Source organism: Mus musculus, chromosome 7 (assembly GCF_000001635.26).
Source record: "Mus musculus strain C57BL/6J chromosome 7, GRCm38.p6 C57BL/6J".
Classification (NCBI taxonomy): Eukaryota; Metazoa; Chordata; class Mammalia; order Rodentia; family Muridae; genus Mus; species Mus musculus.
In genome coordinates this window covers 11143742-11167014 of record NC_000073.6, presented here as the reverse complement: position 1 = coordinate 11167014, position 23273 = coordinate 11143742, and the positions used below count along the sequence as shown (strand labels likewise).

The 23273-nt window shown below is 39.6% G+C and overlaps 1 protein-coding gene and 1 pseudogene across 1 annotated transcript; both read left to right on the top strand.

The window, feature by feature from the left end:
* The first annotated feature begins 866 nt into the window (after positions 1-866).
* Positions 867-5372, top strand: Zscan4d (zinc finger and SCAN domain containing 4D). The gene is made up of 4 exons (NM_001100186.1): positions 867-962; positions 1570-2041; positions 3865-4024; positions 4109-5372. Exons 2-4 carry the CDS (start codon positions 1667-1669, stop codon positions 5092-5094), a joined length of 1521 nt encoding a protein of 506 aa, NP_001093656.1. The 5' UTR covers positions 867-962; positions 1570-1666; the 3' UTR covers positions 5095-5372.
* On the top strand, positions 16521-17929 carry Gm38430 (predicted gene, 38430; annotated as a pseudogene).

The window sequence follows — 23273 nt, the reverse complement described above, 5'->3', positions numbered from 1 at the left end:
GCATGATTGGACAAATCAATTCACAAAGGCAACCACATTTAAATCCACCACTCTGGAATTAATGGCAAGGATGTGTCAACCTGATCCATACTGTAGGGCTATTATGTCTAGGCATACAAGGGAAAAAATAGTCTCTAGATGAAATAAAAGAAATGAAATAAAAGACATAAGTTCCCTTCAGCCTCTATCTTTACTATATTGTGCTACAGACAACTTCTGGATTCTTCTTGCCCTATCTTCTTGATCCCACTATCAAGGATTCTACAGAGTTCACTGAAGCACTTAGGATCCAATCTCTCTGGAAACCAGGAAATTTTAACGAGTTTCCATTGACTACTATGTGAGAACACAGGATCAGAGGTCATAGAATATAAATGCCAATCTTGGAATTCCTCTTAAGTGTGGTACTATTTCCATTCACTACAGTGACTTACAACACTTGACTAGGAGATGATCTTCTTCCAAAGAAGAGTCAATCATTGCATTAGAGATGCAAAACTAGAGCTGAGTTAGGATTCCTTACGTGATTCAATCAGCAGGAAAAGATGTCTTTCCCTATTTGTTTGCTTGCTTGTATTTTATGCCCCCTTTTGGCATTATCTGTTCCCCTAGGTCAGACTGACCTTGGATCTCTGGGCTTAATAGGCAGTGCTGGGGACTACAGACTCTCCTGATTCAACTTCTATTACTTTGAGTACTATGGATAAAATGGTAATCTGCCCCACCCAGGGACAGGAGGTTTGATAGAATCACTGTGTGAATTTAATCGTCATCAGTAACCGACTAACGGAAGCCAGGGGCTATAAAAGGGAACCAATCCTAATAGAACCTCAGATGAAGCAGAGCCAAGGCAGGGACACACAGTGCCTCCCTGGGCTTCTTGGCATCACCCTTGAAGTTCACTGGACAAAGAGGTGAGGTGGAGGAGTAGGTAAACTTCCCTTCCTAGTGGTCGTGAATGTGTAAGTATATGTGTATTTATGTGTGTGTTTGTGTGTTTATTTGTGGACTTGTGAGAAGATTCATCACAATTATGGGTAGATCTCAGTAGTTCAATATTGCCTTTTGGATGCTTTACTGATCAAGAGGTTGATTTTTCTAAACTCTAAAGAAAACTCTGACTTGGTAACCATTCAGGTATGTGTGTGGATATTTGTTTGCTTCTCTGTGAATTTAATATTCCTGGTTATTCATTTTAAATATTTTCTTATGAAAGTATTATTCTCTGGCACTTTAGAATGACACAGAAGGGTGAAACTTAAAATTTAAGGAACGGCATAATAACTCCCATCTTTTCCAAGGGGGGAAAATACAACATTGCTGTGTTCTTAAGATCTCATGACAGATCTAAGCACCCTAGATACAGGACTTTCTGGTTATTGAGTCAATTTTTTTTCTACTTTTCAGTTGTTTTGCCCATTTCCAATTCCATGCAAGCAGATTGAAAGGACTATAGTGAAACATTTACTGTCAGGAACCAATAAAACCATCTGTGACACAAATCTCATTTGGTTTTGTGTTTGTTTTGTTAACATTAATTATGTGTTTCTTCCTTTTTTAAATTCACAGCTTTTACAGTACATCCATCAACTGTTAGCATTTTCATAAAGTCACAAAACAGATACTAAACTGCTATAGTTGAATCTTTCACACCATTGTCACCACAATGGCTTCACAGCAGGCACCAGCAAAAGACCTTCAGACCAACAATTTAGAGTTTACTCCATCTCATAGTTCTGGTGTGCAGTGGGTAGAAGACATCTCTAACTCACCAAGTGCTCAGCTAAACTTTTCTCCAAGTAACAATGGCTGCTGGGCAACTCAGGAGCTGCAAAGTCTCTGGAAGATGTTCAACTCCTGGTTGCAGCCAGAAAAGCAGACTAAGGAGCAGATGATTTCTCAACTGGTCTTGGAGCAGTTTCTCCTCATTGGGCACTGCAAGGACAAGTATGCTTTGACAGAGAAGTGGAAAGCCAGTGGTAGCGATATGAGGAGATTCATGGAGAGTCTGACTGATGAGTGCTTGAAGCCTCCTGTCATGGTGAGTTCCTCTGGGGCTTAGATGGAAGGAAAGGCAGAATCATTTGGGTTTGGGGAAAAGTAGGGGGTTTTGTATTGTTTTGTTTTTTGTTTTTTCTTTGATTGCTTGTCTATGTTGTATTTTACAAAGGAGATTATATTCTGTAAAAAAATATTTATACTGAAGAAAAATGATTGCCTCAAATTATCATGAATATAGCAGAAAGGAGCCTATCAATTAGGTTTGATATGCACAACTAAGTCTAGTTTATTTACATGTTAGTAGAGAGAATGAAGAATTGTCCTGGGGAGGACTTTAAGGATGTAGAGGAGATAACTTGTGTGCTAGACCCAGCTTGTTCCTGGAGATGCTTACTGAGTATTCATGAGGACTATGTTAGATCCTGCCATGAACACTTATACACAGGGTTCACAATGCTAGCCTGTGATCCGTGGAAGTGTGTGGCAAAAATTTGGGATTAAATTGACTAGATGGATTCTCAAATTGGCTATTATACATCATTGAATCTCTGTCTAGAAAACTGAGGTGTCAGAATGGTAAAGTTCTGATATTAAAATATGGTTGGTGCTGTATACAAAACAGCACCATACCCATAAGAATTTCTGTGATGCATAATGGTGCTTCAGTCCAAACATTCAAATTTGGATAGACCTAATAAAGATTTAATTATGTTGGATGTTTTCTCAAAGCTGTGATTTGCAAAATTCTTAGTTATTTACAGAAATTGTGAAGAAGTTGAAAATATTCTACCACCCCATACATGCATTCCTACTACCAATAAAAAATGCTTCCTATTTCAGATATTTTGTTTAGATTTTTATTGGTTTAGTTGTGTGGTTCATTTCCTGGTTGCTTGCTTGCTTGTATTTGTGATTTGCAACATGGTTTGTTTGTTTGTTTTTCGAGACAGGGTTTCTCTGTATAGCCCTGGCTGTCCTGGAACTCACTTTGTAGACCAGGCTGTCCTAGAACTCAGAAATCCGCCTGCCTCTGCCTCCTAAGTGCTGGGATTAAAGGCGTGTGCCACCACCCCCCTGCTGCAGCATGGTTTCTTTATGTAGTCCTCCTTGGCCTTGGAAGCAGAGGAATTACCCTCCCTCTGCTTCTCAAGTGTTAGGTTAAATGGTTTTTGGGTTTTGGGTTTTGTTTTAGGGATTGTTTTTGTTTTGTTTTGTTTTTTTGAGACAGGATTTCTCTGTATAGCACTGGCTTTCCTGGAATTCACTCTGTAGATAAACCTGGCCTCAAACTCAGAAATCCTCTTTCTTCAGCCTCCCAAATTCTGGGATTAAAGGCACGTGCCACCACAGCCCAGCTAAATCAAATCTTTTGACCACACCTTACAAGTTAAGAATTATACTGCATATATTCTTTGAGTTTTATTTTAAGTTTAAAATTTCATACGAAGTACACTGCTCCCCTAATATCCAGTCATGTTCCTGAGAGCAGGCCTTGTGATTCTTAGAGACACTACATTCAAAACAAAGATCAGGTAAAGTTAAGACAATCTGAAAACATGGGCTATCCAGTTTAAGGAAGGCTTATCCTCCTTCAATGTGTTGACTAGTTAAAGAAACTATGGTTGGCAGAGCTCACAGGAACACAACTTTGTGTGTCTCTAGGGACAATGAGTCGGCATTTGAAAACACATTATTTATAGTGACTTTAGAAGTCAGAATTTGTGAGTGCCAGGAAAGATCATTAGACTTAAGGCCTAGAGGAATGAGCTAGTCAATATTCCAGTGTCCCTGTGCTAGCAGGTTGAGGTTAGGTGTCTGCAATCCACATGCTCAGGCATAAGAAGAACATGTCTTCCCTTATAGGTCCATGTTTCAATGCAAGGACAAGAAGCTCTCTTTTCTGAAAACATGCCATTAAAAGAAGTCATCAAGCTTTTGAAACAACAGCAATCTGCAACAAGGCCAACACCAGATAATGAGCAGATGCCAGTAGACACCACACAAGATAGATTATTGGCCACAGGTTAGTTGGTAACCTAGATAAAAGAGTCATGTTTTTAGGGGGTCCATTTTGGGTACATTTTCATAAATTGTCTTCTTTCCAAAGGACAAGAAAACAGTGAAAATGAATGCAACAACTCTTGTAATGCTACTGAAGCAAATGTTGGTGAAAGCTGTAGTGGAAATGAAATGGACTCCCTTCTTATTATCCAGAAAGAACAGTACCCTGAGCATGAAGAGGGGAATGTTGTTTTTCAATTCCCTCTTGATGCCAGAAGAGCAAGTCAAGGCAACTCCAGTCATCATGTAGACTTCCGGAGTGCTCCGACTCCTGCGGATGTCCCCATGGAGGAACAACCAAAGGATTTATCCAGAGAAAACATCTCTGAGGACAAGAACAATTGCTATAACACTTCCAGGAATGCAGCTACTCAAGTATATAGAAGTGATAATATTCCCAGGAAAAAGACAGACTCCCTTTCCATTAACAAGAGAATATATCATTCTGAGCCTGAGGAGGGAGATATTCCTTATGGAGTTCCTCAGGATTCTACAAGAGCAAGTCAAGGAACATCTACATGCTTGCAAGAGTCACTTGGGGAATGTTTTTCTGAAAAAGACCCTAGGGAGCTACCAGGGTTGGAGTCTAGGCAAGAGGAGCCTATCTCTGATCCTGTCTTTCTTGGTAAGGATCATGAGGCAAACTTACCATGTGAAAGTCATCAAAAGAGATTCCGTAGAGATGCCAAACTATTCAAGTGTGAAGAATGTTCTAGGATGTTCAAACATGCCAGGAGCCTTTCGTCCCACCAGAGAACTCACCTGAATAAGAAGAGTGAATTGCTTTGTGTCACCTGTCAGAAAATGTTCAAACGAGTCTCTGACCGCCGAACCCATGAGATCATACACATGCCAGAAAAGCCTTTCAAGTGCAGCACATGTGAAAAGTCCTTCAGCCACAAGACCAACCTGAAGTCTCATGAGATGATTCACACAGGAGAAATGCCTTATGTCTGTTCCCTATGTAGCCGTCGCTTTCGCCAATCATCCACTTACCATCGTCACCTGAGGAATTACCACAGATCTGACTGAAGTATCTAACATCCTCAGCAGAGACTGGTAGGGCTTCAGCCTCAGTATGTCATCTTCAAAGAGAGAAGAATGTTGCAAGTAAATTGTACTGTCCCAATAATGATATAACATGCTTGTGGATTGCCACTTTTATGTTTTGTTTTTTATTGTGTGTGTGTGTGTATGTAATTTTTTGTCTGTAATTTCCATAGTTCCACAGCATAAGTTATTAGAATACTTTGCTGTTAATTCTTGAGTTGCTTCTTGCTTTTAGACAGTGTCTTTCTGGTTGGCAGCTTTATACACCTGTCTTTCTGGCACTAGAGTTTCCAAACATTTTCTGATCTCCACTTTTATTCTCTACAGTGGTCCTGACAGAGGCCTGCCATTCCCTCTGACATTTTTTAACATGTTGGGGTTTCATCCCAAGTCTTAGGGTTGCAAGTTAAATGCATTGCCTCTTCAGACATCTCATGTCATGTCTACTGCTTACAGTTCAAGAATATTTCTCTACATTACTAGAATGACGTTCAAAGTGGAATAATAAATAAAAAAATAATCAACAATTGCTCAGAGTAGTTTGGTGGGTCCTCCCCTACCTGTTCAATTATCATTCTCCCGACATTCTGTGTAGCTCTGGTTTCAGAGCACCTATGCACTTGGTTCAAGGAGCAGGATTTATGGATACTTGTCTCACATGATGAAAAATAGCTGACAAAAGCAAGTCTTTTTCCATGAATAACTTTCAAAAAACTAATGTTAAGAATGTGAAGTGGCATAAGAGTCATGTTGAGAAACAGGATTCTGTGCAGAGTTGAAGACAACAGGCACAGGCTAATTGAGTTGTTGGGGTCTGTGTATGTGCGCTTGCAATTCCCATGAGTTATGTAAGTTCCCATATCAGGTAGAAACATTGAGGATGCATTATGACTTTGCCACGATGTTCCTGGTGATACCTTTCAGCAGGCAATTAGAAGGCTTCAGTTTTAAAAGTACACAATGATCAGTATCCATAATCAGCTTCCAAATGCTGACACCATTTCATACACTAGCAAGATTTTGCTGAAATGACCCAGATATAGCTGTCTCTTTTGAGACTATGCTGGGGCCTAGCAAACACAGAAGTGGATGCTCACAGTCAACTAGTGGATGGATCACAGTGCTCCCAAGGGAGGAGCTAGAGAAAGGACCCAAGGAGCTAAAGGGATCTGCAACCCTATAGGTGGAACAACATTATGAAATAACCAGTACCCCGGAGCTCTTGACTCTAGCTACATATGTATTTAAAGATGGCCTAGTCGGCCATCACTGGAAAGAGAGGCTCATTGGACATGCAAACTTTATATGCCCCAGTACAGGGAAACGCCAGGGCCAAAAAAACAAAAAGAAAATGGGAATGGGTGGGTAGGGAAGTGGGGGGGAGTGTATGGGGGACTTTTGGGATAGCAATGGAAATGTAGTTGAGGAAAATATATCATAATAGATATATATTAAAAAAAGTACACAATGGCCTTAGCTGACATGAATACCAACACAAGTTATACATTTCCCCACCTAGGATTTTATTGCTGGCATTGCTTGTTCTGGACCGAGTCACCAGCATTTGGTTCTCTAACCCTTTTGATTTGCCTCGTTTTCCGGTCTTTATTTTTCTAGTGAAGTTGGATAATTTTGTTCCTCATTGTTTCAACATTAACGTTTAATGGATTTGAGTTTTTGGTTTAGTTTAGCTTTCTATATTTTGAGATTATAGCCTTTGCAGGATTTCAGAGGTTTGGATTAGCTTCAGTGCCATATTCAAATAAGGTTGCATCCTAAGGTTAGGGATTAAGCCTTGTACAGGTAAGCATCATAGGTAGAATTCAGATGATAACACTGTGCTATCCAGATATGGAGAATCCCTGCAATCCTTGTACCTGGCATCTGTCAGCAGGAACACTAGAATCCAATCATTCTCTGTTAAAAGACTCACAACATATCTTTCCTAAAAACAAAATGATAAAATAAATAAGTAGCCTACCATCATCACCACCACCTAAAACAGGAAAAACAAACAAACAAACAACACAAATACCAAAAACAAAAAAAACCAAACAAACAAACAAAAAAAAACCCTCAAAACACCATCTCACACAAACCTGAGAAAATGGTGTTACAATACCTTAATTCCAGCAGTGTATAAAGGCAGAGGCAGGTACTTAGGCCTGGGCAGGGCAGGTGCCTATACATAGGCATAGGCAGGGGCAGTGGCATATCTCTGATTCTGTGGCCAACTTTCAATAACAGGTTTCTGAACCTATGTGAGGAAACCTCATTGTGGCTAGATGACATGCTCATAAGGTTTAATGTCAGATATTTACATTACATTTCATAAAATTTGCACAATTATAGTTATCAAGTAGCAACAAACATGTCTTTGTGGTTGGGATTCATCCCAGCATGAGGAACTGCATTACAGGGGTGCAGAATTTAAAATGTTGAGAACCACTCTTCAAGAAGTTGAGAAAGAAGGGTCCAAATGGCTGAAATGTAAATAACTAAATAAAAAAATAAAATAATTAAAAAAAAAGAATAACAAGTTTTAACCAGACTGTGGTGATGAATGTCTTTAATCCCAGTAGAAGAGGGTGAGGCATGCCGATCTCTGAGCTGAGGCCAGCATTAATTAGAAAATTCCAGGACATGCAGAGCTACACATGGATACCATGTCTTTTAGGGAAGGTGAAGGTTAAGAATACCAGTTTTTAAATATGAATACTTACTTTTCTCTTTTGGAAAGATCCATGAGAGAAATCTCTTACATCAGACTCTGAATTTTTTTCCTTTTATTTACCATGATGTTATCTGAAACCTTGATAAAGAGAATGATACAGCTATTACATTTGTGATTGAGCATAACAGAGTCATTCATTCTCTACAGTTTGCTTAGTTTTATAACCCCTTCACAGCACAAACACATTTTTCTGATGAGTTGTTAGTGTCACTCCTATCTATGGGTATAGATGGAATAGTGTAAAGAGTGCTATACCACTACTAAGCATATACCCCCCCCAAAAAAAGATCAAACATATAACAAGGGCACATGCTCCACTATGTTCATAGTGGCCTTATTCATAATAGCCAGAAACTGGAAACAACTCATATGTCCCTCAACAGAAGAATGGATACAGAAATTGTGGGACATTTACACACTGGAGTACTACTCAGCTATTAAAAACAATGGCTTCATGAAATTCACAGGGAAATGGATGGAACTAGAATAAATCATCCTGAGTGTTGTAACCCAGACACAAAAGAACACACATGGTATGTACTTACTGAGAAATAGACTTTAGCCCGAGAACTCAGAATAATCACATTACAACACACATACCTTATGTAGATTAAGAAGAAAGACCAAAGTGTAGATTCTTCAATCCTACATAGAAAGGAGAACACAGTAATCACAGTACCGAGATAGAAGGAGGGACCTGGGATGGAGAGAGAAGGGAGAGGGAAAAAGGGGGACAGGAACAGGTATTGGAAGGAACAGGAGAGAAGTACAGAGGATCAGGAAAGTGAATGGAAACATGTAGGAGAGGGGCAAAGGGAACTGCAGATAGCCACTAGAAAGTCCTAGACTCCAGGGATAAGAGAGGCTCCAAGAAGCCAATTGTGGAAAGCCGCAATATACGTGCGGTCACTAGATGGTGCTAAACCTCAATTGTGCCAAACCGATCTCTTTTTCTAGATCGGGCTCTTGTGAGCAGGTCCAAAGAGCAAAAGCCTGCCAAAAAGTCACCAGCCCATTTCCAAGGCACCAGTCCATCCCCCAGGGCACTAGCCCAACCCCTGGAGGCTTTAGCCTATCCCCAGGGAACATGAGAATCGTGGGTTAAGCTACCAGTCCTAGTTAGACACATCACACCTAGGGTATTTAAGCCACACACGGTTCTGAGCCTTCTTTGTCTACCTCATTATGTTGTGAAATAAAGTAACCAGGGAAGGATCTTTTTGTCTGTGCGTGTTTTTTGCTGGCGAAAGGCAATAGCACTGGACAGCCAATGGCAATTATTTACCCAAAAACCCTAAAAAGGGGAGATACAACCTGTAGAGACAACCACCAGTATATAGACACAGCCCCTACAGAGAGATGGAGCCACGCAATCATCTAAAATTTTAACCCAGAAATGTTCATGTCCATAGGAAAGACAGGTGTTTCCTCCCTCTGAGGGCTCTGACATATTAAAACACCTTGCATGGGAAAAATGCCAATACTCTCTGCTCTAATTTTTGTTATTTTAAGGGAATACCCCCCAATGGGTTGCCTTCCTGTTAGTTATAGAACTTTTCTTTCTGAACCTCCAGATAGATCAGTTCCAGATACAAAGCCCCCACATCTTAGATAGTTAATGTGGGAGCTTTCTCTCTTTCTTTTTAAAATTACATAAATAATGTATTTGCTTTATTATTCTTTTATATAATAAGTTAATTTATTTTTTGCACTCCATTATTTCTTGGCCCCCTCCACCCTCCTACTCTTCCACATCCCATACCTCCTTCTCATGCCCCTGTCTCCACATGGATGTCTCCACTCTCCTCACCCCACCTGACCTCTTAATTCCCTGGGGCCACCAGTCTCTTGAGGATTAGTTGCATCATCTCTGAATGAAAATAGACCCAGCAATCCTCTACTGTTTGTGTGTTGGGGGCCTCATATCAACTGGAGTATGCTGCCTTGTTGGTGGTCCAGGGTTTGAGAGGTCTAAGGGTCCACGCCAATTGAGACGTGTGGTTCTCCTACAGGGTCATCCTTCTCCTCGGCCTCTTTGGCCTTCCCTAATTCAACAACTGGGATCACCTGCTTCTGCCCATCGCTCTGGGTGCAAATATCAGTATCCGACCCTTCCAGCTGCTTGTTGGATTTTTCAGAGAGCAGTAATGATAGATCGCTTTTTGTGAGCACTCCACCGGCCTCAGTAATAGTGTCAGGCCATGGGACCTCCTATTGACCTGGATCCCACTTTGGACCTGTCACTGGACCTTCTTTTCCTAAGCCCCCTCTCCATTTCCATCCCTGTAATCCTATCAAACAGAAACAATTATAAATCAGAGTTATGACTGTAGGATGGCTCTCCTCTCCCTCATTTGAAGCCCTGTCTTCCTGCTGGAGGTGGGCTCTATAAGTTCCCATTCACTGCTGATGGCATGTCATCTAAGGTCCCTCCCTTTGAGTCCTGAAAGACTGTTACCTCCCAGGCCTCTTGTGCATTTTGGAGGGTTTCCCCTGCCCTACCTCATATCTCCTGAGGTAACCTGTTTCCATTCTTTCTGCTGGCCCTCATGGCTTCCTTCAGTCTTTTCCCCTGAATCAGCACCAAATCAGGTTCTCCTCTCCTCCCTATTTCCTATTCCCCCCCCCCCCCCATAGATTTTCTCTCAGATGCCTTCCTCCCTCCTAACTTGTGATTGCTTTCTTCTCCCTCTAAAGTGGGACTGAAGTGTCCTCATTTGGGCACTTCAGGTTGTTGATCTTTGTGAGGTCTGCCGAATGTACCTTGGGTGCTCTGTTATTTTGTTTGTTTGTTTGTTTGTTTGTTTGTTCTGTTTTGCTTTCTCCTGCTGACATCTACTTATTAGTGAGTACATGCCATGCATGTCCTTTTGGGTCTGAGTTACCTCAATCAGGATGATATTTATTAGTTCCATACATTTACCTTCGAAACTTAGGATGTCTTCATTCTTAATAGCTGCTGAGTAGTATTCCATTGTATAAATGAACCACATTTTCTTTATCAATTTTTCTGTTGTGGGACATCTAGGTTGTTTCCAGCTTCTGGCTATCACAAATAAGGCTGCTATGAACATAGTGGAACACATGTGCCTATGGCATGGTAGACCATCCTTTGGGTATATTCCCAAAGGTAGTATAGCTGAGACTTCAGGTAGATCTATTTTCTTTTTCTTTTTTTAAAGAGATATTTATTATTATAAATGAGTTCACTGTAGCTGACTTCAGACACACCAGAAGAGGGCATCAGCTCTCATTTTGGGTGGTTGTGAGCCACCATGTGGTTGTTGGGATTTGAACTTAGGACCTTCAGAGGAGCAATCAGTGCCCTTACCCAGAGAGCCATCTCACCAGCCCTAGATTTTTTTATAGAGTTGTTGGACCAGTTTATGATCCTACCATCAATGGAGGACTGTTCCTCTTTCTCCACATCCTCTCCAACACGTGTTGTCATCTGTGGTTTTGAACTTAACCATTTGGATTGGTGTTAGGTGGAATCTCAGGGTTGTTTTAATTTGCATTTCTCTGACCACTAAGGACTTCGAACATGTCCTTAGGTGCCATTCGAGATTCCTCAATGCTGAAATCTCCATTTACCTCTTTACCCCATTTTTTGATTGGGTTGTTTGGTATTTTGGTGATTAGCTTCTTGAGTTCTTTATATATTTTATATATTAGCCCACTAGAGAACTACTCCAGCTGATAAACAACTTCAGCAAAGTGGCCAGATATAAAATTAACTCAAATACATCAATAACCTTTCTTTATACAATGGATAAACAGGATGAGACAGGAATTAGGGAAACAACTCTCTTCACAATTGCCATAAATAATACAAAATATCTAGGGGTAAGTCTAATCAAACAAGTGAAAGACCTGTTTGACAATAACTTCAAGTCTCTCAAGAAAATGGAGAGATTCCCCCATGATCATGGATTGGCAGAATTAGCAGAATTAGCAGAGTAAAATTGGTCTTCTTACCAAAGGTAATCTATAGATTCTATGCAATCCCCATCAAATTCCAAAAACAATTCTTCAAAGACATAGAAAGAAACAATTCTCAAATTCATCTGAAAAGGTGAAACAAAATAACAAAAAAAAAAAAAAAAAAAAACCAAAAAAGTAAAAATCCAAACAAAACCACACCAAAAAACCAAAAAAACACCCACCACCACCAACAATTAAAAAACCAGAATAGTGAAAACTATTCTTAACAATAAAAGAATGGTTGCAGGAAACCACCATCTCTGACCTGAAGCTTTAGTACAGAGCAATAGTGATTAAAAAAAAAACTGCATAGTATTGGTACAGAATCATATACATTGATCAGTGGAATAGAATTGAAGACTGGAAAATAAAACCACACACTTACGGATAGTTGATCTTTGACAAAGAAGCCAAAAAGATAAAATGGAAAAAAGAAAGCATCTTCAATAAATGATGCTGGTCTAACTGGCTGTCTGTATCTAGAAGAATGAAAATAGACCCGTATTTGTCACCTTGTACAAAGCTCAAGTACAAGTGGATCAAGGACCTCAACATGAAACAAGATACACTGAGTATAACAGAATAGAAAGTGAAAAAGAGCCTTGAACTCATTGGCACATGGGGGAATTTCCTAAAGAGAACTCCAATGGCTCATGCTCTAAGATCAAGAATTGGCAAATGGGACCTCATAAAACTGGAAAACTTCTGTAAGGCAAAGAACATCGTCAGTAAGATAAATTGGCAACCTACAGATAGGGAAAAAATGTGGGAGCTTTCAATAATGATGTCAGGGTATTATAATTGTAATGAAAGTTTTATAAGGCCAAAAAAGACTATGCCTCCAAAGAATGTCTACAAGAATATTGGGATAATGATAAATTGTGGGTATCCTTGCTTCAAGATGAAAGTTCAAGATGGCTTAATTGTGGATCTAGTTCTTGGGATTCAGTACAAGATCCTTGGAAAACCCAATAAATAATTATAACTATTCTATAAGCTCACCATTTTATGATTATATAAAACATTTAAGCCAGGCAGTGGTTGATGCATACGTTTAATCCCAGCACTTGGGAGGTAGTGACAGGCAGATTTCAGAGTTCCAGGACAGCCTGGCCTAGAGAGTAAGATCCAGGACAGCCAGGGCTACATAGAGAAACCCCAGTCTTGAAAAAACAACAACAACAAAAATAACCAAACCAAACCAAAACAAAATACCAAAACAAAAACAAACAAACAAACAAACAAAAACAACCCACAAAAATGAAAACCAAAACCATTTAATCAATGAGTTACAGCTTTTTCATTGATATAGGCGCCATACATTTACAAATGAGTCTGTAAATAGATGATTTGCTGCAGGATGGGTGGAATCTGTTTATGCCAGTCACTCTCCTTTACATAATATTACTAATATTCTTTCAGGATTATTTAGACATTTTTCTGCAACTAACATGGTCCTTTTCAAAAGCCTAAGGAAGCTAAGAGCATTCATTTGGCAAGTAGATCTTACCTAAGCTTTTGGTATACTAGCTGGACAATCCTCAGATTTAAAAATTACTAAGGTAGAAGGATCTTATCAGGTAAGCTGTTCCCAATGTATTTTAATTAATTGTGTTGATTCTATATCAATTAAAAATTATTAAGCTATTTTGTTATTACAAATACCTACTTATATTATACTTCTTGTAGATTTAAAAGATAATGTTTGGTTTCACAAAGTAGCTTTACAAATGCTTAAAAGAGTTAATGCACTGATTAGACCAAAGCATTTTGTTGTGGCTCTGATTTTAGGCATTAGTGCTTTAATAGTCATCCTTACTTCACTTACAGACTCAACAGTCACCTTAGTCTCAGATATGAAGCCTGCACAGTTTGTCAATGATGTAAATAAAAATGTCTCTTTAACACTTGCAAGGCAATGAGTTACAGATAAAATATTAGAAGTAAAAAGTGATGCTGTAGAGGATGTAATTTTAACCCTAGGACAAGAAGTGGAAAATATTAAAGTTAGCTTTTACCAAGTGCCATGCCAGCTTTCAGTAATGTGTGTAGCGCCATTACCTTATAATGAAAGTCATAATTGGAATTTTACTAAAAATTTGTTGAGAATTTGGAAAGACAATGATATTACTCATGATATGGCTCAATTACAAGCCCAGATCTCTGCTGTAAGCAAAGCACATGTTGAATCTATTAGCATAGAGGATTTGACTCAGTCTATTAGCTCTGGTTTATGGTCATTAAACCCTGTTAGTTGGTTACATTGAATTATTCTTGTCATAGGAATAAGTCTTATTATTTTTTTCCAGTCATCTTCTGTCTACAGCTCTACAGTCAAAAGAGATAGTTATGAGTTCCACAGACTGAGAATAAAACTTCAACAGAAGGAGGCCTTCTAGATACTGTGGTGAAACTCTTGCCCAGAACAACATACTGAGCCATAGTTCTCATGGAAATGTATCTGTTTGGTTTCCTTTTATTCCTTTTCTTATTTATGACATGTTCCTGGTAGCCTAGTCCAATATCTTAAGGGAGAATAATAGGTAAGAAACCATCTCTTGAGATGGGGTAACTAACATGACCTTATATCCAGGAAATCCAATGCTTTTCTTTATTAATTATTTACAAATTTATATAATTGTACTATGATAGATAAATCTTTCCCAACAATAAAATTTCATATGGCTACACATTTATCATCAGAAGTGGGCTTTGGTATATGCTTAAGAAAGACTAAAATAAAAAGAAGTAAAATAATTTAACTTTATACATTGAAGATTTATAAAAAAAATGTCAGGCACTAGATTTTAAAAAATAATTAACCACAAAGACATATTAATCTGCTCTTGGAAATATTCCACTAGCCTTGGATGACTGAATATTGCTTTCAGAGTTGTAACACTTGGATGATTTCTATAAACAGTAAACAGGATCAACATTGTAAAAATGGTTATCTTGCCAAAAGCAATCTACAGATTCAATGCAATCCCCAACAAAATTCCAACTCAATTCTTCAACGAATTGGAACGAGCAATTCCTTCCCTTGTGGCAAGAACCTACCCAACTAAATTTACATCAAAGCATGGTGGTACACATATTTAATACCAGCAGACAAAGCCAAGCAGATCCCTGAAGAAGGCCAGGCTGAGACAGAGCATGTTCTAGGTGGGGGGTAAAAAAAAAGCTTAAATCCAGGTGTGGTGACACACACTTTAATCCCAGGAGTCAGGCATTCTGATATCTAAATTCAAGGTCAATATACAGAGCATGATACAGGACAGCCAAGCTTAGGCAGTGAAGAAGTTAGAAAAGAGGAAACTAGTGATAATGTAATAAAACAAGAGGCCCATGTTCGAGATGTTGCAAGCAGCAGAACATAGAAGCTTGGGACATGTTTCTCAAACTTTATAGTTAGAAGGAGAGGAGACTACTGCTGGTTAGCTGAAGCTAAGGAATTAGTGGTGACCAGCATTATTGAGGTGAAAACTTCTGGGACGTGTTTACTGAGAGCACAAAATCATGGTTCAGAGAAAGCTGAGGTTGTTTGTCATGCTGCAGCTATACTTGGTGTGTAAGAGTCACCCAGGTTGTATTGGTTTTGAATGCATGAAGGGGTAATGAATATCAGCTGAGGCTTAGCACTGTGAGAAGCCATGGAAGGCCACCAGTGAAGATTAGCTACAGTTGCAGCTGATATCCCAGGACTGATGGGGTCATGCAACAGATTTGAAGCTTGACATCATGAAGAGAGACTATAAGAGGTTATTGGTGAAGCCTAGTTGCAGCTAAATACCCCAGCATACTGGAGAATCCAGTCCCATGGGATGCTCACCAAGAACAAAAGCAGCAGTGGAGTGGATGAACCTGAGCTTGGAGTGATACAGAGGACAGAGCTGGAGACCTGACACCTGCCCTTAGGAGGAGCCCAGAAGATGATGGATGGATCCTGGTTTCAAAGAAGCTGTAACATCCAAGTTGCCTCAGAGACCCAAGATTTTCAAGGTGACAGAGCCAATGGATATCTCCTGGTATCACAGAATGGAATCACCTCAGGAAAAGACGTTTGTTGCCATCAACAAAGATGCAAAAGGTGTTGTAGAACTGACAACTGCTTTGACATCAGACATGGAGATACAAAGTTTAGAGTTTGCACAGCTGGTTCCTGTCTTGATTTGGAGACTAAAGATAAGAGATTGGCTGGATCTCAATAGAGACCTTGAACCTTGGAATTTTAAAATTGATACTGCTGTATACTATGTGGACATTAAAAGTTGGACTAAATGTAATTTTTTATTTTATATGACTAGCTATGGCCTCCAAAGACTCGTAGTTGAATAAGCCAATTGGAGTCACGTAGTGGAATGTCATGGTTTTGAGTATGCTTAGTCCATGGAATAGCACTATTTGGAGGCGTATCCATGTTGGAATAGGTGTGTTGTTGCTGCCATGGGCTTCAAGAACCTCATTCTAACTGCCTGGAAGTCAGTCTTTCACTAGCAGCCTTCAGATGAAGATGAAGAACTCCCTGTTCTGCCTGTACCATGCCTACCTAGAAGCTATCATGCTGCTACCTTGATGATAATGGACACACCCTCTAAACTTGTAAGCCAACCCCAATTAAACATTGTTTGTTTATAAAACGTGCCATTGTCAGGGTGTTGGTTCACAGCAGTAAAACACAAAATAAGACAGTTAATCCCCTCAGACTGGATCCTATAGCCAGGCTAAAAATCAATATAGCCAATAGAGTAGCAGCTATGGGCAGCAGAGTTCATTTCAAAACAACCACTGCAGTGGCATGGGTATTTATTGGCAGAAATATGGAGACTTTTCCTGACAAGGAGATAATCAGAGCTTAAGTGACCCTGATAATTGTGGCAGGAGAAGAGGGAGATTTGATTCTAGAAGCATTAGCAAAGGTGGGCAGGGAGGAGTGGAATGGGTAGTGCTGGAAATCAAGGTGTCTTCAATAAGCCTGCTGGACCCATGGATGAAGGACCAGATCTTGATCAAGGCTTTCCTATAAATCCCGATGAAGAATGACAACAGTGAAATTTATGTGCAAGGATTAAGTGACAATGTGACTTTGGATGATCTGAAAGGCTTCTTTAATCAGTGTGGGACTGTCAAGATGAACAAAAGAACTGGTCAAGCCATGATCAATATCTGCATGGATGAGGAAACAGGAAAGCCTAAATGTGATGCCACAATGTCCTACAAAGCTCCACCATCTACCAACAGTGCCATGGAATGGAGATGGAAAAGATTTTCAATGAAGCAAACATAAAGATTCTCTAGCCCGAAAGAAGCCTCTAATGAACAGGGTGCAGGGTGGCATGCAATCACGTGAGGGAAGAGGGATACCATCATCAATTCCTGGAAGTTCTGGTTGCCCAGGATGTCCTGGAGGAACCTTGGTTTATATGCCAGGCCATGGAGGAGGTAGGAGAAGCTTCTCCACAAGAGGGCCTCTGAGGCTCAAGAGGGAATCCCTTTGGAAGGCGAAATGTCCAGCAGCAAGCAGTGTCTGGCAGTGTCTCAATCTGGGCTGTGGAAACCAAATGTCACCTGGAAAACAGAACAACCAGTGTAAGGCCCCTAATGCTGAGGGTTCCTCCCTCCAACATTTCTACCTCAGGGTGGTAATCATAGCTGAGGTAGCCCTGGTGGAATGTGAGGAGGAATAGTTGGACTGATGGGCTGACTGCGATTATCGTGGCTGAATGTTCAGAGGTGGTAGAGGTGGAGACAGATAAGACTTCTGAGGAGGTCTCAGCATGGAACAGGTTGGCTTTGGTACAGGAAGACAAGGTAGTCCTAGTGGCCCTCCTGGACCTTTATTGGATCAGATTGAAGGAACAGGCAGACTTGGAGGTCCTGGGAAATTGGATAAAGGTGAGCACCATCAGGAACACAGAAACTGCCCCTAGTAGAGACATGCAGAGCTGCATTGATGACCAGATATATGTTTTAAAACAGAAAATGTTTTAAATGTATAATTCCATGTTTATAATGTTGGTGAGAATATTATGTTTATTCTTTGCCTGTACATTTTATTTTTATCATTTGTGAAGAAACATTAAAACAAGCTAAATAGTAAAAAAAAAAATCCACATCCATATGTATTGTTAATTGTTATAGTGGTAGTTTTGCCACTGAGTAGAGTATAAGTCTTTGATCCCAGCAGAAATCTATGCATTCCATTACTCATAAACCATGGATTAAGAATCATCACTATAGAGCAAGTCACAAATCCAACCAGGAAAATACTGTGTACCCCAATAAGAGTTATGCTAACAATATGGCAATGGTAGTGTTACTAAAATGGACATTGGTGAAGTTCACAGTGTAAAAAGCTCAATAACTTTATTCCTCCAACATCTTGAATGCACTCAGGAGCTATAAAAAGTAACCCAACAGTTCTGAATTGTCTGGGTCAATATGAACTTGATTTCTAATGTCCCATCTCTAAAGTTTGTGATACATTCAGCAAGAAGGACTTGCTATTACATTCTGGTTGGTAGTCAGGTTCAATGACAATTGTGTGAATTATTTTGGGTGTCCCCACATACTCAGAACAAATACATAAGAGAAGATATTCTACATACAACTTCTTTGTCAGTGACTTATGGCTTCTGAGATGAATATAATACTGTTAAGGTTAAGTCCAAAGAAAGACTCACACAGACAAGCTATACAAGACACAGACAAGTATAAAATACTGTCCATTTTCACTTTTGATCATCCTAAGTGTTGTTCTCATCTATTTTCCCAGTTTGTATAATGGGAAGTAGTTTTCTGGAATGGTTAAAATATACCATGAGCACAAATATTTGAGAGATTGCATATACATATATGTATATATCCATATATGTAGGTATGCATCGGTGTGTGTCTGAATGTCCTTATGAGTATTATATATATATATATATATATATATATATATATATATATACATACATACATATATATATAATATTATGTGTTGGGAATTTTACATTAATATTGGTATATATGAATTTATCTCCTCATAATAACTTATTCATTTTGCATTAGAAACCTGAGCCATTTTGAACTTAAAATATATATTTCATTGAAAATTTTATTCTTAGATTTTTTTTTATTACTTTTATATTTTACAGTCCAGTCAGTGCCCTCTCATTGCCTTATCCCATTCCTCCTCCATTGTCTACAAGAGGATATCTCCATCACCTCCTGCAATGCCTTCTAACTCCCTGGGGCCTCAAATCTCTCAACGGGTAGGCTCCTCTTCTCTCACCGAGACCAGACCAGTCAGTACTCTGATGTATATGTGTCCAGAACCTCAGAACAGCTCAGGTATAAGCTGCCTGTTTGGTGGCTCAGTGTCTGAGAGATTACAGAGTTTAGTTGAGACTGCTGGTCTTTCTATGGGGTTGCCCTTGTCCTCTGCTGTTGTGTCTGGCCAGCAGATCACAGCCTGGGTTCTAGCCTGGAAAGGCATTTTGGAAACCTGTAAGAGAAGAGGGGCTAGGCGATGAGAGAAAGAAATGCAGTTAAGACAGGCATTCTGATCAAAGCTCAATTTTACAGTTCTGCTCACAGTTATGAAGCAGGGGAAGGGGGCCCAATTCCCGTCAAATAATCTAGGAGTCCAGTAGCAGGGTGACCACGTGTATGGCTCCAAACAGCAAAGCAGCAGGTTCCAGCAGTGGGCATGGCAGAACGATTGAGCGGGAAGATCCACCCCTGAGCAAGCAGGTTTCAGGCTGGGAGAGGGGAGACTACATCTCCTCCCTGTTGTTAATAAAAATGAAAATAATAAGAAAAAAAAGAAAAGAAAAGGCTGGCCTGAGGCAAAAAATTTATCTATGCTCAATTGTTCTGCCTGAATTCTTAGGGCTAAAGACAAAACCTGTTTCCGTGGGATTCCCTAACTTTTCTTATGGTAAACTGTATCTGGATAAGACTGTCCTTTCTATCCTAGTAAACAACTAACAGAAAAGCCCTAAGCAGTAGGCTCTGATTTTATAATGCTAATTAGTGCTGAATAGGTAAATTCCTACCTAAATTTTAATTAGGGCATTGGAACCCTGGCGAAGTTAAACTGAACAAATTTGACATGCACTTTATCAAGAGTAACACTGAGTTGATATTCCTCCGCATTTTTGATGACAGGCGGGAAACAGGGAGGAAGGGTATGACCAGCTCTGTAGTACAAGGCCAATTGGCTTTTTTAGAGTGGGAGGCTGTGACGGGCTTGTACTTCTAACAGTATGGTCTCCAAACTTTCTCCCCCCTATAATTAAGTTTAATAAGGCCACGCTTAACTGAGGTGATCAAATGATTTTCTCATCCGTAGATGAGTGGGCTTTTAAGCTTGGCTTGGGTGGACATTGACCCGATTCCTCCTGTGGGTGCTGTCACGACCCACACCTGTGGCTCTTGGTATCTTTTGGGGAGGGGAGGCAGAGCCTTAGATATTTTTGGTTTTTAGCTGGAATTAGATACCAACCTCTTTCCAAACCGGGTATATCGCACAGGGAACACAAAAATGGTCAGGCTGGACCTTCCCTTGCGGTATTCTCTGCACCAAGCAATACCCATACTGTATCCGTATGATCACGAACCAGTATGCACAGTTCTGAGTACTGTGCAGCTTCTAAAGGAGAATTGTCAACCTCAGATTTAGCAAGGCCTAGAAAAGAATTATGTCATTAGTAACACGACAATTTGTGGCTAAAGTAGGAGCTGGAAGTCATCCTCCTCATCTCTGTTATTCCCACAGCCTGAGGAACTAAGGGGACCTTGCAGTAACCACAAGGGTGAAAAGCCAGAGGCCAGCTAAGGGACTAAGCCCGTCTATCAAAACAAAAACCAATCTCTTTTAATATTAGAAATATATATTTTTCTAGCCCTCTTGGTAAACCTAAATTTCAATTTAGACTGAAGGACACGTGCTGGAATGTCCTTGGAATGAAGATAGCATTTGCCACCTGTGTGCTCTTGGGGGCGGGGGATGCGTGCAAACTGCAGTTCACCTGAAGGTGTAGATTGACCTGCTTGAAAGACAAAAATCTTAGACAGTGAAGAGTAACATCACAAAGCTTCTTTTGGGGAAGTTCAGGTACTATATAAAGTTGCAAATTGTAAAGCTAAGGCTAGTCTCCAGCCTCCTGTCGGGGAGTTGGCTCAGAGAGTAGCAGGAAAACAGCTTCCTGGGAGCCTGAGTCCCCAAGCTGAATTTTAAGCAAAAGAGGAATTTTAGTCCTCAAGGTGATACTTATAAGAAGATTCAGAACCTATATTCATCTGACTAATTAATCTCTCTGGCAGCCACCGCACTCTATCTTCATCTCGTGAAAAAACACAAACCGAGCCCCTTCCCCAGATTAGAACTGGGTCTGGACCCTTCCATTCGTTAGTCAGCGGGTCCTTCCATTTTACCAATGCATAAGTACTAGAAGTAACTGGATACCAGTGGTGATCCGCTGCAGACTGACACTTAATATCAGTTTGCAAAAAATTAAGAACAAATAAAATAAAGGCAAGATGAGCCTTTGGTGACCTTGGGGGATACAACTGCCCCTATTTTGTCTTAAAAAGCCAATTCTTTAAGGTGTGATGAGCACGTTTAACTATTCCTTGTCTCATGGGGTTATAAGGAATTCCAGTTTTATGTTTGATACCGAATTCCTTACAGAATGAAATAAAATTTTTACTACAATAGGATGGCCCGTTATCTGTCTTAATAACTTTAGGCAATCCCATGGCATTAAAGGCTTGCAGGCAATGATCAATTACGTTTTTAGAAGCCTCTCCTGTATTCAGAGAAGGGATCTTGATGGTGTATTGAAGTTAAATGTACCAACAGGTCTCAAAAAAGGTTACTGAATGTGCAACATATAAATTGTCAGTAAAGATATTAAACGCCTCATGTACAGACTGAAAGACCTGTAGTACTATTGTTAATTTGGCTAACTGAGCTGAAAGGCCAGGAGTCTCTATGATAACTTGTTGATTATTAATAAGATATCCAGCTTGCCCTTTAGAGGAGCCATCAGTAAAAATCAATAGAGCATTATATAAAGGCTGTAAGGAAGTCATTTTAGGAAATATCACATCATGTACATTTAAAATTTTTATCAACCTATCTTGGGGATAGTGGATGTCTATGGTTCCCTTAAAAGGTTGAACAATGATATCTGGCTCTTTGCCAAAATAAGTTAATGTCTGCCTTCTTCCAATGATAATCATCTGTGCCACTGCTTTGTGATATGGCAAGATATTACATTTAGGAGAAATCCTTGAGTGTATCCACATTATAGGAAAATTTTGCTATAGCGGTTCCATAGGCACATGAGTCATATTAAAAATTAACAGATGTAGGGGCAAGGAGTAATCTATAAACAAATTGCTCTTCAATAGCTTTTTCCACTAGCTGTAAGGCCAGCAATCCTTCTGAGGTTAGGGATCTAGGGGAAGTGGGGGATGTGCTCTGAATTAACTTTGCTAGGTAATTTACAATATAGGAATCTCTAACATTGGACTGAATATTAGACTAGTCTAAGATTGAGTTAGAATGACTGGTCACACTGAAGAAAAGAGAAAAATCATTATGACTCTATTAAATGACTAATTTTACCAAGTCAGACTATGCAGTCTCTAATGTACTATTGCCATAAAGTTAAAAGGCTAGAAGCTAGTCTAAACTGAAAAAATGGCAAGCACGGATGGATCTAAAACATGAATTTAATTTAGATTTTTTAGTCATTTCAATCAGGGCACTGAGTCAACTTACCTGCCAGCTTGTCACACGAATTAATATGCTTCTGAAGCGTTCTGTGGAGAGATCCTGTTTTTCCCTTTCCTAATAAGGTAGCTGTTTTAGGATCAATCTATAAGCCAATAAGTAGATCCTTTTAAGATACTATAAAGCATTTATTAAATTCTTTGACATTTAAATTTCAAAATTTGAAATTAAAGGTATGATTTAAATAGTGTGCAAGGGAATGCACTAAATAGTATGTACGGGGATACAATTTCTCTCTTTTTTGTCTTTTAAGAAGTTAAAGTTTTAAAATTTCACAATATCTAACCTTTTGAATTAATAACTTGTTGACAAAACATTTTAAATACTTGCCTGTAAAGGGGCAGTGACTATTGCACTTTCAATCATTTTTCTTAAGGAGTGGTTGTAACTAGAAAGCTTGAAAAGTTATTAAGAGTCACATGTGCATAATTTATTTATTAACTAGAAATATGCATAAGCAATTGCAAATTTGAGAATTAATAGTATCTGAGGGATGAACAATTTTAAGCAATTGTGAGCTTGTAAGACCCCCTTTCGGGGACCCCCACTCCAGTCTCGGGAGTGTGAGAGCACCCAAAGAAACACGAGGACCCACTCGCTGAAATTACATGAGGTCATTTAATTACGGAGCTCCGGACCGACCTGCATCCC